At 44.7% G+C, this 19,436-nt stretch overlaps 2 protein-coding genes across 2 annotated transcripts; one reads left to right on the top strand and one right to left on the bottom strand.

Moving 5' to 3' along the window:
- Positions 1–103: 103 nt before the first annotated feature.
- Positions 104–4,479, top strand: LOC130401542 (apoptosis regulator BAX-like). Its single transcript, XM_056605364.1, has 6 exons — positions 104–304; positions 1,039–1,069; positions 1,307–1,471; positions 1,617–1,755; positions 1,977–2,081; positions 2,882–4,479. The coding sequence occupies exons 1-6, from the start codon at positions 277–279 to the stop codon at positions 3,008–3,010; spliced, it is 597 nt and encodes a 198-aa protein (XP_056461339.1). The 5' UTR covers positions 104–276; the 3' UTR covers positions 3,011–4,479.
- A 4,775-nt stretch (positions 4,480–9,254) lies between these two features.
- LOC130402615 (uncharacterized) lies at positions 9,255–17,708 on the bottom strand. The gene is made up of 9 exons (XM_056606849.1): positions 17,585–17,708; positions 16,408–16,557; positions 16,116–16,187; positions 11,976–12,026; positions 11,597–11,739; positions 11,321–11,433; positions 11,079–11,236; positions 10,239–10,550; positions 9,255–9,814 (listed from the first exon to the last, which is right to left on the bottom strand). The coding sequence occupies exons 1-9, from the start codon at positions 17,673–17,675 to the stop codon at positions 9,255–9,257; spliced, it is 1,650 nt and encodes a 549-aa protein (XP_056462824.1). The 5' UTR covers positions 17,676–17,708.
- Between the last annotated feature and the right edge of the window lie 1,728 nt (positions 17,709–19,436).

Genomic DNA, 19,436 nt, shown 5'->3' with positions numbered 1-19,436 from the left:
CAATTTTAAGACATAAAATAATTCAAACCATGAAACAGCCACACGATCTTGAACAAACAAATATAAAGATTTCAACAAGGCAGGTAAAGCCAACGTGTTGATAATAACTAGATATACATAACGTAGGCCTAATTACCTGTCATTTTTGTCCTGTCATTAAATTTGCTATTTCAATAGGATCAAAAGATCCCGCAAAGCACTTCCTGGACGGGTCTCTGGAGACTATGAATCGTATAGGTTTACATCGTTGACGAAAGAGAAAGTAAGGCCTATACAATGGACGGTGGCGGAGATGAAATATCAGGTGTGTCTACAAAACGAGAAGGATATGATAATAGTTACATTTGGTGTTTCGGCGATTTACATTACTTAAGTCATGTAAGTGGAGCGTCCCCAAAGTTTTCAAGACCGCTATAGAAGCGTAACGGAGATAAGAACACGCAGCGCGTGGCGCCTATCCATTTGGCGATTCGGCGACTTGCATTACTTTAAGTTACAAGAGAGTGGCTACAAGAGAGGCGGTGTGGCGAAACTAACTGGCGCGGGTTTATAATGAATATAAACCAGCGCCGCTTGTTGTTTGACAATGTTAATCGTTTCTTAAAGGCACCCAGTGCAACTTTATGTAAACATTCAATGAAAAATAAACATTCAATTTCTAGTCTTTTTTACACGTAGTAAGTTTCAATAACTCCATACCATTACATATCGACATTCAAGGAGCAAAGATGAGACGTCGCTGTGTGGTGAGAACTGATAGAAAATCGTAAACAACAACAATCGCCGGTGGGGAGAAGCCATTTTTCCATTGACTGGAAGCCTGCTTTATTTATTGTAGGTTACAAAAAATAAAGAAAATGGCGGCATTGTTGTTATCGATTTTCTATCAGTTCTCACCACTCAACGACGTCTCATCTTTGCTGCTTGAATGTCGGTATGTAATGGTATGGAGTTATTGAAACTTACTACGTGTAAAAAAGACTAGAAATTGAATGTTTATTTTTAAGCCTCGAAAGTTGCACTGGGTGCCTTTAACAGATGAACGGATAGCGGAGGCTTGTCTCAGAGGGTAAGCTTACAATCAAAGTTACAAGTTATAAATGTAGATACGTTAAAATTCCATGCTCATAATTCAACTGCTAATATAATTCTACGGTTCTGGTAACCCAGAACAGTGTTGTCCTTTACACATAATTAGTAATAAACGTAGGATCAGATGTCTGTGAGGTTTTAAGAATTAATAAGCAGTGTGATCATAGCTAATGGTTCTGTGTTGAGGCGACGGATAACCCCCAGCATGTCTTAGGGTCATGGAGGAGGAGCTGAGGGAGGGCCACCTGGACGTCGAGGCTCCGGCGCTGCCACCGGGCCCCGAGCCGCAGAGTGAGGCGGAGAGAGATTTGATGGATGAGTTGGGCCGAAGGGTTCGCCAACAGAGCTCCATTCTCAAAGGCAACCAAGAGTTACAAGAGTATGTTATTTACATTGGCTCGTTCTTTTTCATAATTTTCAGTGCACTTCAAACCAGCACTTTTCTTGCATCCAAATTCATCTCGAAATCATGCATTCCATAATCCATTTATAATGCCTGCGATTTCTGTTTTCCTCTCTCAAAGCTCCATCGATGGGGTGATTCGAATGCCAGGTTCAATGATGGACAAGTTCTCACAGCTGGCAGGCAAAGTGTTTAAGAATGGAGTGACCTGGGATAAAATCATATTGCTGTTCTATGTTGCCGGAAGGATGGCAATAAAGGTGTGTGTTAGTGTGTGTGCAAACAACACTGATCAACACTATACACAAACCAAAAAACCAACACAAATCAGCCCACAACCACCCAAACTATATGGTTCACAATTATTTAAGTGTGTGTGTGTGTGTGTGTGTGTGTGTGTGTGTGTGTGTGTGTGTGTGTGTGTGTGTGTGTGTGTGTGTGTGTGTGTGTGTGTGTGTGTGTGTGTGTGTGTGGCTTCCAGGTGATGGAAGATAATCTGCCTCTACTGGTGATTGAGATCTTCAAGATAGCGTTGAATTACTTCAAGGAGAAACTACTGGGCTGGGTCGGTAGCCATGGAGGATGGGTAGGTTACTACTGGGCTGGGTCGGTAGCCATGGAGGATGGGTAGGCTAAGCCTTTCCCACACACTGGAGTCTTACTTTAGTCTGACCTTAGATGCAGAACACTACAGCAAAGTTACACTGGTGGAATAAGAAACAGGACGGATATTTGTGCAGAATTAAGTCTGTACACAAGACTTAATTAAACTAAATTAACTTCCAATTTACTTTGCAGATTTAGATTATCAATACAAAATATAAATCAATTTACACATCATGATAAATTATTGCAGGTTATTAGCTAATTACAAGCTATCCCTATTTATATTCCAGGGATTACATACGATTCTTAAATGGGCCATTCTTAATAAGTACTTACTTTTGGTACCCTAACCCTTATTTCTAACACTTATGTGCTATTAAATAAGTACAGGACTTTTGCTTGATCAGTTTGTTTACACTAATTGCTACTTTCACTTCATTAAGAGATCTGAGTACTCCTACCAATGGTTTAATTTCACTCCCTCAATGTGAAGTTGTTCAATTAAAAATAGCAATTCACCTGAAATCACAATTATGTACTTTAATTGTGAATCGTTCTTTTCCACTTCTCTTACATCATAGCTAACATATGGCTCATATTAAATTCTGGCTTAACATAATTCTCTCTCTCTCTCTCTCTCTCTCTCTCTGTGTGTGTGCCCCCTTCTCTCTCTCTCTCTCTGTGTGTGCCCCCTTCTCTCTCTCTCTCTCTCTCTCTCTCTCTCTCTCTCTCTCTCTCTGTGTGTGTGCCCCCTTCTCTCTCTCTCTCTCATATCAACAGAGCAACAGTCTGTCAGAGCTAAGTGGCCGTATGCAGGGCATGCCACTCACCACCAAGCAGACACTCATCATCATCGCCGGCCTGGCCTTCCTAAGCATCGTCGCCTGGAAGCGGACACGGAGGGCCTGAAGCCAGGGCCACGGAGGGCCTGAAGCCAGGGCCACGGAGGGCCTGAGGCCAGGGCCACGGAGGGCCTGAGGCCAGGGCCACGGAGGGCCTGAGGCCAGGGCCGCTTCCAGCCATTTGGGTGATTGCTTAGTGGTAGTTATGACTCCATTTCACCTACAGATTTTGATCTTACTCTCATTTTGACAGAGAAATCGGTTATACCAGCCTGTTATCAGTATCAGTCACATTCAGTTACTCAGTGGTGTATTGTAAGGATAGGTTTCTTCAGATTGCAAAATTATTTTTACAAACAGATTTTTTTATATTTGTATTTGACATAGGGCAAAGAAAATAATGCGTGCTCCGCAAAAATAAATAGCCTAACTAAATAAGCGGGCCTCGTCCATGCAGTATACGCTCTGGCTCGGCTGCATGTCTGACACGGCAGAAGTCGAAGAGCTCGTCCCTCGTTGCGGATCATCGTCCGTTATCTGGAAATATTTCGGATTTAGGGCAAGCGATTTGAACCAGCATCAAACAATCTTCAAAGTGTGCCGTAGAGCTGTGTCAGCGCCGCAAGGCAACACCACTAATTAATTCAGCCACCTGAACACACACCACAAAATAGACTGACGAAGGCATGAATGCTATAAAAGTGTTGCATCGGCTGCTAACACGAGTTGTCCCACATCTAGCCAGACGTCCATAAATCGAGCCTGTACAGCAAGACACCGTGTCCATCAGGTCACAAAGACACACCGAAATCGCCAATGCAATCACATTCCATTTGGCCAAAGATATGTGTCCAATAAACACCGTCAGGAATGAAGTCTTCAAGAAAATGGTAAACATACTGGACAATAGGTATGTTATCCCCTCGCGCAATTATTTTTTCAAAGTGGCGTATTCAAAACGTCAGGGACAATGCCTTTTGTTCTGGTGCATTCTCTGGTGGCATATTTATTTTAGTAATCCTATTTATTTCAACGCCTTATTTACAAGTTTAACAAATCTTTTACAATTTAAACATTGTCAAATCTGTGCCCTGTTGATTTTAAGTTGGTGATATCTATGCAAAGATTTGTACATTAGCAGGAATGTAGCACAATGGTTCACGGTTGTTAAAGCAGTGTTATGTTAACGTGATCGTTCAATAAAAATATTTGTCAATCAAATGAATAATCGTGGTAAATAATCGGGATATCAGTATTGATCAAAATAATTGTGATAATCATGTTGGCCATAATCCCGCACCTCTAATATTTCTTTCTTTCTTTATTTCAAGGGTAGCCCCTTGAGATGTATCATCTCATTTTCGAGGGGGTCCTTACAATAATGACAAATAATACAATGAAAGTAAAAAGTAAGTTATAAACATAAATTCAAACACATAAGCACAAGGACAAACGCACGCACACTCACACACCCACACTCACACACCCACACACACACACGCACACTCACACACCCACACACACACACACACACACACACACTCACACACCCACACACACACACCCACACACACACACACAAACACACACACACACACACACACACACACACACACACACACACACACACACACACACACACAATCACACACCCACACACACTCCAACAATGCTCCCTATAGCTACCCCCCCCCCTTCCCACCCCCTACCAGCCAGTATTACACAGAGTACAATCAAATATATTAATATACATTACATACAATAAATACATTTTCTTGCATGCACAAGTAGAATATACAGTACATATTTCAACCCAGATACACACATGTAAATAGTATAGTGGACAAAAGGAAAGCAGGTATGAGTAGAATGAGTCCTAGAGAGAAAAGGTAAGATAGATCAGAAACAAGAGCAGGATGTTTTATAATGCAAAACTAAAGATGATTTGAAGATATGGAAAGAAGTAATAGACCTAAGTGAGGAGGGAAGGTTGTTCCAATCTGATGGAGCTTTGAATTTGAATGCCCGACGACCAATTTCTTTCCTGATTCTAGGTTTAACTAGAAACAGGTGGTCCATGTGCCGTAGGCTGTATTGAGAAGTTAGAGGGATTAAGAGTTGTTTCAAATATGAAGGGAAATTGAGATGGATGCATTTGATTGTAAGTATTGACCAATGGAATTTATTGTCAATATGACATGTGACAATAAATAAATCATCTTTAATCTTGAATCTTATTTGGTAAAATCTTGCGTTATTAATGCATGTTATTTATGTTGTCATAGGTTGTGCAGTAATGTAAATTGTTAATACGTTTGCTTTCCATTGCACATAATAAAGTGCAATAAATAGGTCCATAGTCCCTGCAGCCACCATTAGCTAGCGTAGCGACCAATGGAGCTACAACATGTCTATGGAAGACGTTCGGTTGAAGGACATATAATGGGAAATAAATATATTTTCCGTTTGGTGGTAGGGGGCTGTTTTCATGAACCTCTGGGGTGGGTCGAGAAGCCAGGGTTCCATCTGATAAGGCACGGCGTTTACCCCCCCTTATGACATCCAGAGGAGGTTCATCGATGGATTGCAATATGGCTTAAACAAAAACTATATTTGTATTGGGGGGCACAGCTGTTCTCAGCATCCTTGAGGCCTGTCTGCCACAGTATAAGAAGTCCTTGCTTTTGTCAGTGGATTGGACTTCTCCTCGCGGAGCTCCCGGAGATGCAGGGGGACTTCCCATCTGGGGACCTTTCCTTGCGGAGCTCTTGGAGAGACGCAGGGCGATCCCACCACTGACAATCTCCCAAAACCTGAAAAGGACAGGACAGACTGGATCCATTTTTTGAAGGGCAGAGTCCCGGCTACAGTTAGCTCATTGTATGTGTGTGATACTTCACGTCTGGATTCGCATCTTTGTTGAAGCTTATACATGCAATTCTGTACGAAAAGCCACCAAAGGGGGATGTAATTGCTGCCTTAGTTCCCGCTTCGATAATGAGGCGGTCTGAGTCAGATGTATAGGCAGCCCCAGGTAAATAAAATATTAAACTCGAAGTACAACAATTTAAACACAACACATGAAAGATTTGGGTAGTGACCTTTTAATGAACACCTCACAGGTTACAGAATTTATAGAATGTAGAGAACATAATAGAATTGAAAGGGAACTCCGCCCATATCCCCAGCACCACTAGACAAAGCATCTGTATGCTATGAACCAGTCAGTCGTTACAGGTTTAGATATAAGACCTCCTTTGGTCAATATTGGCTTCATTAACATTGGTCTTTCTACTATGCAAACATGCCATGATTTTTGCCCCACAGCTGAGCGTCGAACGAACTTCCTTGTTTCAAAGGGAAACACATCCTGGCTAGTGGACATGGGACATGCCTTGTTCTCTGGATACATCCTGTCTACAATTGCAATCACCTGACCATGTAGCAACCGCATTGTGAAATATCAACAATTCAGATAGAATTCCATAAATGCATATTTTTGCATATTATGCAAGACGTACGGCTGTTCTACGCCGTTCTCTCCAGTTCACTTGCGTTCCCATTTAAACTATGAATGCTTCTGTTCTCAGGCCACCTGGTTAAGGGCTTGGGCCGCGTAATCAAGTTACGACATGGATAACAGCACTGAGCTCTGGAACAATAGCAAAACCATGGACTTTGACAACAACAACATCTAACAAACTCATGAGGCAAAGGAACGTTTGAAGGAGGTCATGCTCACGGGTGCCTGGAGGTGGAGGTGGAGGTTATTTTCCTGAGATCAAATCCGTGGACTCTGGGCAGTCAACACGAATGGAGCAGTGTCTGACGGAGGAGGTGAAGGAAGTGGCAGAGATTACAGCGAAGGGAGGAGTGAAGGCAGAGGGGTGTGTCTCGGTGGAGCAATGGGGGACAATAGAAATCCCTGCAAGTTAGACGTTCCCCAGCCCTCAATGGTTTATCAGTTACTTGAGTCAATATAAAATGGTGCTTTCTCATTTTTGCAGTAGTCCTACATATATAGTAGAAACTGTAATCCTATAACTATCCAATATTTATTTTTATGAAATCTATTATATTGGAAACGTCTGGCCATAAAATAATACAGGGTTTGTTGTTGTCAAAGTATTTACCATCACTGTTATACAAAAATATCGCTTGCATTTAAAAATCCTAATGCATAGCTTCATTACATCATTCTGCATCAAGCAACAAGCAACTTCATAAATAAAGGCATTTGAATATAATTGGTGTGCATCCTTGTCTTCCTTTGTACCACTGTATACTATGCATACTATGTATACTATGTATACTATGTTAACAGGGACCCTGGATTGGTGCTCAGAGGGTCCCCGGCTGCTGCAATGTAATGTTCTGGTGCCGGCAGATCCAGGGTCAGATAGACAGATAGTCAGTCTGAAAGCCAAAAAGGAGCCAAATATGGATATGCCATTTGCGTTTTTCGTCTGTTTGAAGTGTGAAATTATTTTGAAATGTATTGATTTTAGGATTCTAGTTCATTTCACATAGGATAGCCTCATCCAATCAGGTCTATATTCTCACGCAAAGCATCATGGGTAGGATATTCCATCCCTTGATTCACTCTCCCACAAACGGACACTACGCAGAGCACGGAAAATCATCTCCGACCCCTCTCACCCTGCACACTATGCCTTCCAGCCACTGCCCTCTGGGGGGCGTTACAGGACGATTGCCTCCAGAACAACCCGGTTAAAAAACAGTTTCATCCCAACTGCAATAAACGTTCTGAACTCGGAACGTTAAGGATTAAGCATGGCCCTTATGTATTGTGTAGTGTGTATTTCTGTATGTATATCTGTGTTATATGTTTTGTAAGTTGGAACCTGTACCAAGCTGACAACAAATTCCACCAGCCTGGCTGTGTGGTCATTAAAATAATCAATCAATCAATCAATCATTACCCAACAGAAGAGGAAGAAGGGCAGTGAGAGTGTGTCTGGCCGTCTGTCTGTGGTTTCTTTCTACAACCCCCCCCCCCCCCCCCCCAACCAAAACCCAGGGAGGAGGTCCCAGAATAAAATCGGAATAACATTTATTGTTTTATGTATAATTTCTGATTAATATTATTATTCTTAAGGCACTTATGGAAGCATTATTCACTAATAAAACAAGAAATCATCGGCTGAACACACGAGAACATTCAGTTGGATCCACTGAGTTGTTTATTACAATTATGCTTCATTAACAAAAAAGACAGAAAAATAGTCCCTTACATGTACACAATAAACACGAGGACTAAAACAATAGAAGCAGCAGACTTTACAAATCATCAACAGGTGAGCACATGTCTTTAATAACTGAACATGTTCTGCGGCCGCTTGGTTCCCAACAGAACACAAAAAATCAAGATTCAGTTTAAAGTCATTGACAACATGCAACATTATCCCATAGACATCTTGGTTATTATGAATAAAACATAACATCTGCTTTAAATCAGGTCGCATATCAGGATTATGACAAAAATGATGATATAAGAGCCCTTAAGACTTAAACTGTTATATATAAAGATGGACCATCAATAGGTATTTTATGTACATTTCAAATAATAAATGTGCTTATCTAACTATGGGAGATCTTAAAAGCCTTTTCATCGTTTATCATGCTATACCAGGAGAGAGAGAGAGAGAGAGAGAGAGAGAGAGAGAGGGAGAGGGAGAGAGAGAGAGAGAGAGAGGGAGAGGGAGAGGGAGAGAGAGAGAGAGAGAGAGAGACTATAACTGCCACAGAGACACTGAGTCGTCAGTCCTCTCAGTATGTGTGTTTTTATGTAGGTTTGTTTTTGTGTGTGTGCACGTGTGTGTGTCTGTCTGTGTGTGTGTGTGTGTGTTTTTGGTGTGTGCGTGTGTGTTCCTGTGTCTGTGTGTGTGTCGGTGTGTGTTTGTGTGTGTGTTTGTATATGTGTGTGTGAAAAGTGCCGCCCCTCAACCCTCCCCCCCCTCCCCCTTCCACCCCCTCCCCCCTCTCCTCCCCCTCCCCCTTCCACCCCCTCCCCCCTCCCCCTTCCACCCCCTCCCCCCTCCCCCTTCCACCCCCTCCCCCCCCCTCCCCCCTCCTCCCCCTCCCCCTTCCACCCCCTCCCCCCTCCCCCTTCCACCCCCTCCCCCCTCCACCCCTCACCCATCCCCCTCCACCCTCCACCCCCTCCCCCCTCACCCCTCCCCCCCTCCACCCTCCCCCCTCCACCCCTGAGGCACCCCGCAGACCCCCCCCCCCATTTCTCTACAACTGAGGGACCACCGAGACGCCCCCCGCTGCCACTGGCTCTCTTTCTACAGCCGACACAGAGAGGCTGAGGACCCCCTCCTCCATAACCCCACCCAGAGCCCCGGGAGGAGGTCCTCCTGGGTGAAGGAGGACCAGAAGGTGTGGAGGTGTGTCAGTGTGTCTGAGGACCCTCCTCCACCTGGGGACACTCTGTAGAAGGACAGAGAGCCAGCAGGCCGGTCCAGATACACTCCTACTCTGGTGGAGCCAGCGCAGCGGAGAGGGAGGTCTGTATCTCTATCGTTGTACCGGACAGAGTAACGACCATTACGACAATGAAGACCCCAGGACTTGTTGTTCAGTCCAAGCCCGCTGTCATCACCCCCTCCTCTCCTTGTGATTCCTCTGTATGTCACTCCTATCTCAACCACTCCTCTCCACTCTACCTCCCAGTAACAGCGGCCAGTCAGAGCCTCTCTACCCAACACCTGGGGATAGGAGTCAAATCTGTCTGGGTGATCCGGATACGACTGGTCCTCTTCAACCCGCGTCACCTTCCTGTTGTCCTCAGACAGAGAGAGTCCGCTGTGGGCCGTGTTGGGGTCCAGTGTGAGGTCACAGGCATCTGAGGGAGAACCAGACATGATGAGCTGCTGAACCGCTCTTCATCCTCATCATCATCATCATCACTAGTACTGTTCTCCTGCGCTATATGTACATATACATAGATATGAACACATACATATACATATGTACACATACATAGATACACACACCTCAACAATAACGTTATGAAAACATCAACAACAATATTATGAAAACATCAGCAATCAGAATCAGAATCAGAAAGGATTTAATTGAAAGAAGGGTTTTACACCAACCAGGAATTTGGCTTGGTGAGTAAGATGCATACATTAAGACAATAACAATGAACAATGAACAAACAGTGATAGATATATAACACAATATAAACAAGCAGGGACATAAGTGATCAATTAAAAATAGGATGAATACATCAACAAAGGTCTCTCCTTGGATCCAGGACTTACCAAAGACAAGCACCTCAGCGCTGTGATTGGCCGTGCCAGCACTGTTGCTCGCCATGCAGCAGACCGTGTTCACGCCGTACCTCCCACCTCTGACGAAGAGGAAGCCCCTCTCCACCCAGGCCTCTGATTGGTCGTTTGTGCCGTCCCTCTCCAGGGGCCTGCCGTTGTGGAGCCACTCTACTGTGGGCTCCGGCGTGCCACCGGCGTGGCAGGTGTAGCGGGCCGTTTGGCCCACGGGCAACACGTGGGTAGAGGAGTGGAACTCTGTGATGCTGGGGGCCTCCTCCTCATCCTCCGTGGGCATCACTGAACCTGAAGAAACCAGGAGGAGAGGAGTGAACGTCTACAACACGGATCTAGAGATGCAGCGTCAGACACTCCCTTCACTCTCTCCTGACACCCGTCCACTAGAGGGCGACCAGGGGATTCACACCCAGTATTCTGGCCTGCCTTTTCATACATGATTGAGTATCACAGCAGTGTCTACAAAGATTACCCAGGGAGGGGAAGTCACTCCACGAAGAGATTAACGAGTCGGGGGCGGAGCTTGTGGAGGAGAACGCAAAACCGTTCAGCAGCTCCAATAGAAACTAGTGCAAGTGAACCCGGAAAGGGTTGACCCTTGTGATCTGACCTCAGTAGACCACAATAGAAACCTGACCTCAGTAGACCACCATAGAAACCTGAATTTAGTAGACCACAATATAAACCCAGACCTTGGTAGACCTAAACACATCCAACAACCTTTCAACTCTTAAAGTGTATTTACTGTATCTACGGCACAGAGAACAGAAAGGAGGATCCGTTCTCCACTCATGAACACAAACTAAGTCTACGGACCCTCTTTGTTCCGCTCAGCCTCCAGATGATCCAGGTCTACGCTCTTCTCACAGATCCAGTGGTGCAGTCTGTTACACGGCTCTTCAGACCAGCCGTCCTCCCCTGCTACGACACAGTCTCTTGCTCCGCCGTCATCGCGTGGTTTAACGTGTCTCCAACTGAGAACCACGAGGAGGAGACAGTGGAGGTCAGTCTGTCACTCTCAGAGAAGAGATGCTGCTGAACAGAGTCTTCAGCCTTACCTTGAGGTCATGGGGGTACCATCCACCCACTTGTGGGTCCCCTCTTTCTCTCGATCACTCAGTCCAATCCAGGAAGAACCCACCAATCTGCTGACAAACCTGGAAACCTGGTTCTAAAGGTAAATGCATCTGTTGTCATGACCACAAAGTACACACACACACACACACACACACACACACACACACACACACACACACACACACACACACACACACACACACACACACACACACACACACACACACACACACACACACACACACACACACACACACCAGTTCTTCTCTGCTGTTGATGACCACCAGGTCTGCCTTTCTCTTCTGACAGTCTTCTCTACTGGCCCTCCAGCCCTTCTTAGTAATAGAAACAAGGTAGAGACTCTTGTCGTGAAGCATCCAGCCCTGAAGTGTCAATTCATCTGTTGAATGTAAAAGAACATCCTGAACAAACAGAGAACTGCTTATCTTACGGTCTTCGTTACGGACACACAACCCAGAGACCTGACCTTAACAGACCACATAGAAGCATGACCTTAATAGACGACAATAGAAACCTGACCTTAGTAGACCACAATATGAATCAGAGAAGCAAAGGGTGTTTTTGAAATGAATGTTAATGACGCGATTGATTTAATAACTTGGATAAAACCCTCACCGAGTTCATCCAGTAAGTGCTCTCTCCCCTCTATCCAGGGTGACGGTGAGTCTAGGACAGGACAGAGGAATACAGAAGATATGAGCTCTAAAACAGAACGACATCTTCTCTAAGCATCACAGGACCCACAGCCAACCAAACACAAAGTCCATAAAATTAATACTAATTAAAATAGCAATAACTACAGTTATCAATATCATTATTGCTATTGTTACAATTATTCATATTAGTATGCCTAACACAAATTCTAACAAATACAATAATGATCATTATCATTGCTATCATTCCAGGATGAGCGCGCGCATTGCACGCTCAGCCTCTAGTTGTAATTAAACCCATAGCCATAATGTGGAAACCCCAGTCGATAATGTAACACATTTCTGAGCACATAATATAATTACATTTTGCCTATAATGTTACAACGTATAACAATTAGGTTCAGCTATGACGTAATGAAGCAAGCATAATAATTTCCTCTCTACGTCATGAAGCAAGCATCTTTTGCCCGCCAACGGAGCTTCATGCCAATTCATTCTCAACCACGGCCGAGATAACCACCGTAACATGTCTCTACCTGTTGTGGAAGAGCGAGGGACGGCGCAGAACCAGACGCAGTCGGTCCATAATATCGTAATGACCACGGAAGAGGCAGTGAATGAAGTATTGATCAGACAGCGATTTATTAGATACCACCGCTAAACCGTTGGAACGCGCAAGACCGGTAACCATAGCAACGCCAGTAAACAAACCCCTCGAAGCCCAATCCCTACGCGCAACGGCCGTCCGGAGGCTCACACAGCTTTTGGCCGTAATATAACACATTAAATTATATAATATTATACACTATTAGATATAGAGCTCCGGGAGTGCAAACGGCAACAATCCCTTTCTCCTCCATGCTGCGGTTCACCCCGGACGGCACTGCGGGGAACGGTTGGCCGGTTGAACGCTGATTGGCTGTTACGTCACTCAGTGGCCACGCTGATGAACGCTGATTGGCTGTTACGTTACGTCACTCAGTGGCCATGCTGTTGAACGCTGATTGGCTGTTACGTTACGTCCCTCAGTGGCCACGCTGTTGAAAGCTGATTGGCTGTTACGTTATGTCACTCAGTGGCCACGCTGTTGAATGCTGATTGGCTGTTACGTTACGTCCCTCAGTGGCCACGCTGTTGAACGCTGATTGGCTGTTACGTTACGTCCCTCAGTGGCCACGCTGTTGAACGCTGATTGGCTGTTACGTAGTCTGGCTGAACGGAAGTGGACAGCGTCTATTGCCTAGCGTCGGATTTGGCCGCGACTCCTCCCCTTCCGGTTGCTGGCGTTCCCGTATTGTGCTCCCCCCTCACACTCGGAAACTAGGCAGTATGGCGAGTTCTGAAGAGGACTTTGACGGCGCTGTAAAGTTGGCACGTTTGGCTCTTTCCGTCGAAAATTGCAAAGAACTGCAAAAGATTTGCTTACAGCATTTGCTGAGGAAGAAAGATGTTCTATTTTGCATGGACACCGCTGCTGCTTCCCTGGCTTAGCCCCGCCCTAGACGATTGTGATTGGTTTAAAGAAATAAAAACAGGCCCGCCCAGTTTCCCCACGGATAGACGGCTCGAGGTAGCGTGGCTCCAGACCATTCTACTTGCTGTAGTTGGTCTGGCTTTGCGAGACTAGCTGTTACGTTACGTCCCTCAGTGGCCACGCTGTTGAATGCTGATTGGCTGTTACGTTACGTCCCTCAGTGGCCACGCTGTTGAAAGCTGATTGGCTGTTACGTTATGTCACTCAGTGGCCACGCTGTTGAATGCTGATTGGCTGTCATCACACGAATGTCGCGGCAAAGTTCAAATATTTCAACTCGAGTGAAAGGCTGCAGCCTTCACTTCGGGAAACAGCCAAAGTGTCGCATTGCAAATCCTCATGAACGCGCTCGCCGGTGCAGGGTGCTACAAATCAAATCTTGTAGCAGGATTTTTCTAGCAAAAAATCTGCCCGATTCGCGTCTCTACGTTGAATTTGTATGGAGTCATGTCGCCCCTTCGCGTTTGGTGTGGACGCACCTTCACTTGTGCGACAGGCCTGCTATTCTATAGCAGTAAGATGTTTAAAAACATAACGTCTAACCTGGGCGAGTCGCGGTGTGTGCGTGTGTGTTCTTACCTGGGCGCGTGTGTCGATGACGGAGCCGTTATGTTTGAAAACATAACGTGTTACCTGGGCGTGTGTCGCTGCGGTGTGTGCGTGTGCGTGTTAGTGGTGGATTTAATGATTCGTTTACGTGACCCCGTTCGCGTGACTCAGTTCGCCGAGAGGAGTCGTTCGTGAATCGTTCGTCAGTTTGTTCGTTCAGTCGAGTTTCCGGTAGCACTGAGTCTGACTGACTCAGCTGAGAACCGTGCAATGGCGTCCATTACCTGATGCGATTTACCGCTACCGGAAACCAGGCTGAGCGAACAAACGGTTCGCGAACGGCTCCTCCCAGCTCAGTGGAGGAGGTGGAGGAGTCGTTCGCGAATGAGCCTGGTTTCCGGTAGCGGTGAATCGCATCAGGTAATGCACGCCATTGCGCGGTTCTCAGCTGAGTCAGTCAGACTCAGTGGAGTTAGTGCTACCGGAAACTCGTTCGTTCATTCAGTCGAGTTTCCGGTGAATCGAATGGTGAACGAGACGTCCGAACGAATGAGAGAAACGAACCGGTTCGGTTCATTCGTCCTAAAGACTCGTTCATTTGAACGAGTCTTCGCGAACGAACGAGCCAACAACGAGCGTGTGTGTTCTTACCTGCGCGTGTGTCGATGGCGGAGCCATTATGGTTAAAACATAACCTCTTACCTGGGCGAGTGTGTCGCTGCCTTTGTATTGGCAAGCGGTGTGTGTGCGTGTGTGTGTGTGTGCTTTCGTGTATGTTTGTGCACAGCTGCGTATGTGTGCGGTGTGTGTGTTCGGTGTGTGTGGATGCGGTGTGTATCTGTGTACTTGCGCTGTATGTATGCGTTTGCGTACATACATGGGTGAACCAACATATTGGTTCACCTTTAACGTAATGAAGCAAGCATGATCATCTTCTTCTTACTTTATGAAGCAAGCATAATCATTGTAAGTTCGCAGCATTTGTATATCATAAGATTAGACCCTGAGGGTGATTCACACTTGATGCTTTATATGCGGACTTCGATGTCGTTCAGACATCAGTAGAATCAAGGGGGGTGGGCCTGCAAGGGGCGGGATATGACGTACGGTCTAAGTTCGCAAGAGGCGGGATAAGTGCGGCCGCTGACACTATAGTTTGTTTTGGTTTGACCGCAGACAGCACGGAGGCAGAACGGGCAGAACTCATCGCCATCAGCTAACAGCTAAGGCAGCAACCTACCTAACTATAGTGAACTAAAGCACGGGCTTGTGTGGGGGAGGGGGAGGGGGAGGGGGGGGTTGTGAGGGCAAGATTACAGATTGTACATTGGCTACCTGACGTGAGAGATGTTTTTTATTGTTAACAGAAGAATGCGTCATTGAGATTAAACATCTCTTCAAGTGATCTGGCCAAGAGAGGCAGCAGTAGCCTACAGTCACACATAGCCTACACATAAAACGTAAGAAAAATAAAACTACTAATACAGTCGGCAGGGGGCAGTGGGGATTTCGATATCACAAGACATTTCAGGAGGCTCAATGTGGTGGATAATGTTTAAAGAAAAATAACGTCTTGCAAAAAAGTGTCTATGATGGACATAAGGCTCAGGTGGGAGAGTGTGTCGACGGCGGGGCTGTTATCTCAATCTTGCCGTTGTTTTGAAACATATGCATCCCCGTGTGTGCAGTGTGTGTATGTACGTGCATGTGTGTGCGTGCGTGTGTGCATGTGTGTGTGGTGTGTGTGTATGCGGTGTCCTGCTCTTGAAACGTCTGCATCAGCACGCCCGTGTGTGCAGTGTGTGTGCATGTGCGTGTGTGTTCGTGCACGTGCGTGTGGATTGTTTGTGTGTGTGTATGCTGTGTTCTATGTGTGCGTGCGGTGTATGTGTGCTAACCCTATTATTATCACTAAATCTAACAAAAACAATATTTAACATTATCATTGCTATTAATACAATCAATGATATGATTATACTGTATTGTAATTCTATTTAGGAGGATATGATTTAGACTCACTGAAGCGCAGGGAGATGAGGAGAATACTCAGCAGTCCGATGCTCACGATGACAGTGATGTGAAACCATAGAGCTGTTCAGGGGTAGGACACACACACACACACACACACACACACACACACACACACACACCACACACACACACACACACACACACACACACACACGGTCACTTCGGCTAAAAATGTTTTAGAAACATAAATCTTAAATGTATTTGGAGGAAATCATACTTTTCTGGATCATTGTTTTGGACTGGATTATTTCTTTTAAATTCTGTATAAAGGGGCACCTACCAAATCTTCTCTTCCTGGTCTCCTCCCGGTCCAAAGACGTGTCCTCAGGGTCCTCAGAGAGTCCAGGGTCCGGTTCAGAGATGGTGACCATTGTTACTCTCTGACGGCTTCCACGGCGTCTGGACTTAGCCTTCTTCTTTGCTCTACCAGCTGAAAAAACAACGTCACTTGTTTTCATTCTGACCAATTATCAGCGTGCACTCCGATACCATCAGTGTAAGGAAATGTTTTTCTTCTACTGCACACAGACTCACGAACGCACTCAAGCACACGTACACGCACACAGAGTAATTTTCACACTGATATATTCATACTGCGTGGCTGTCATTCACAGTCCAGACTCACTACGGTCTGCAGAATCCCTCCCCGTCTTGAAGAAACACCTGAAGACATCTACTGAGAACACCTCAGTAAGTGATGACTGGTACTGTGGCTCTCGTGTTTAGAACACAATTAAGCAGAGCAAGAGCTGGTCTCTAGCATAAATGTTACCATTCCCTCATTATTGACATATACTCATATGCTCATAGGTATACAGTAATACACACAGAATCACATACGTACACACACAGTAATGGAGGGGGGACAACATGTGGCCTGCGTGTCACCAGGGTCTTTCACATCGGCCCACGCAGAAAATATGAGGACATGTATCGTGGGATAATTTGAGATATGGTCATATTAATGACAAACTTTATAGAATGATGTTAAATTCATAAGTTCACCTGATATCGCTTCAGTTAAATGAGCAGCCATTATTAAAACACAAAATTGTTGATTAAATAAACCATTGTCAATCTAATGTTAGGTTGCACTACCATTAATAATAAGTCATGAAAAAACTAAACTTGTGCTCTGCTCCCTAAAGTTACTCTGCACTCTGTTCCACGTATATAACGGACCTAAAACATGAAACACACAACTACTTGAGATGCCTATCAATAGTCCGTAACTCATGGGCGTAATCACACGTCAAGTAAGGTAAATGCGAGCTTTTGTCCCAAACACACACATGTCGTTATTTAGGAGAATAAATCTGTCTATACGGTCACTGGTTCATCAGATCGGCCTATTTGAAATAAAACATTTTCTAAAAGTACATTTTAAACGTATGCAGATGAAACGACATTTTTTTTACTGGATTATTTATTTTAAATCCTCTCAAAAGGGCACCTACCAAATTTTCTCTTCCTGGTCTCCCTCCGGTCCAAAGACGTGTCCCCAGGTTCCTCAGAGAGTCCAGGGTCCGGTTCAGAGATGGTAGCCATGGTTCCTCCCTGACAGCTTCAGATACATCTGCTCTCAGGAGTCGGCTCTGATATATCAGCTGGAAAAAACAGGTTGCATGTTTTAATTCTGAGCAGCCTGCAATCTGATATCATCAATGTCAGGAAGTGACAGTGGTGACACTCGTATCAGAGTGAAGACACTCTTATCAGATGTCTTCAGTTGACACACAGACTCACGGACGCATGCAAACACACACAATATTATTTTCATTGAATATAAAGACACAACGTACATAGGTATCAGAGACGTGTAGTGAGGCCCGTGGCTGGTGAGGCACTGACCTTTTCAGAGTCAGATTTACAAATATATGAACCCAATTGTTATGTAGTAGAAAAGGCGATTTCTCGTAGCACAGCCACAAAGCCAGTCTTTTCGGCGGTACCACTCTGTTTGAAAGTGAGTGAGAATCATTAGAGACTCCCTCCACCCAGCTCACCCTCTACTCAATAACTAACATTGTAAATACAGACTCAGACACAGTAGAGAGGACGGTGTCATCACACACACAACAAGATTCTTCAATAGCTTCTTCCCTGCAACAGTGCGACTGATGGCATTAACAGAGAACAACTGAAAAATACAATGTGCAATATTGTGTTTTGCTTATTTATTTATTTAAATATATACTCACCACCCTACCCCCACTTCCTACGTGCAACAACGCTGCTACATGTGGTTGGTTATACAGTATGGTTGCACTGCTGAATTCAATTTAATTTAATATGTATACACCTTTTTTAATTGTAATCACTATCTACTGTGGTGCTCTCTGAAATGCATTGCACAACATGCAATTTGTCCTTATCTCAATTTTAAAACTTTTTATATTTTTTATTATTACTATTTATTGTGCTTCTCTCTCTCGCTCTCTCTCTCGCTCTCTCTCCATGGACCTTTTTTTTATACATTTTTTTGACAATTAGCAGCCAGGGGGTACAGTAATGGCAGACATAAAATACAGACACAAAAAATACAAAATGCAGCATTAAATTAAATAAAAAGATTATAAAGAGCACACGCACTAGGTGTTTTAATAGCTTTCCCATTTCTAGAACATAGATAGTGGATAGTGATTAAAATTAAAAAATATATACATATTAAATTAAATGGGGGTAGGAAGTGGGGGTAGGGTGGTGAGTATATATTTAAATAAAATACAATATTGCACATTGTATTTTTCAGATGTTCTCTGTTAATGCCTTCAGTCGCACTGTTGCAGGGAAGAAGCTATTGAAGAATCTTGTTGTGTGTGTGATGACACCGTCCGCTCTACTGTGTCTGAATCTGTATTTACAATGTTAGTTATTGAGTAGAGGGTGAGCTGGGTGGAGGGAGTCTCTAATGATTCTCACTGCCCTTTTCCGACAGCGCTGACTGTAAATAAAGTCCATGGAGGGACGTGTGGTCCCAGTAATCCTCTCAGCTGTCTTTATGACCCTTTGGAGTGCCCTCCTCTCTGCCTGTGTAACGGGTTGCTTCAAACTACGGGACAGAAAGTAACGCGGTCTTTTCAAACCGAGTGGTACCGCCGAAAAGACTGGCTGTGTGGCTGTGCTACGAGAAATCTTCTTTTCTACTACATAACAATTGGGTTCATACATTTGTAAATCTGACTCTTGATAAAGTCAGTGCCTCACCAGCCACGGGCCTCACTACACGTCTCTGATACCTATGTATGTTGTGTCTTTATATTCAATGAAAAATAATATTTTTTGTGTTTGCATGCGTCCGTGAGTCTG

The sequence above is a fragment of the Gadus chalcogrammus genome, chromosome 2, assembly GCF_026213295.1.
Source record: "Gadus chalcogrammus isolate NIFS_2021 chromosome 2, NIFS_Gcha_1.0, whole genome shotgun sequence".
Taxonomy (NCBI): domain Eukaryota; kingdom Metazoa; phylum Chordata; class Actinopteri; order Gadiformes; family Gadidae; genus Gadus; species Gadus chalcogrammus.
Note: the sequence above shows the minus strand (reverse complement) of the source record. Positions and strands in the feature narration are given on the sequence as shown.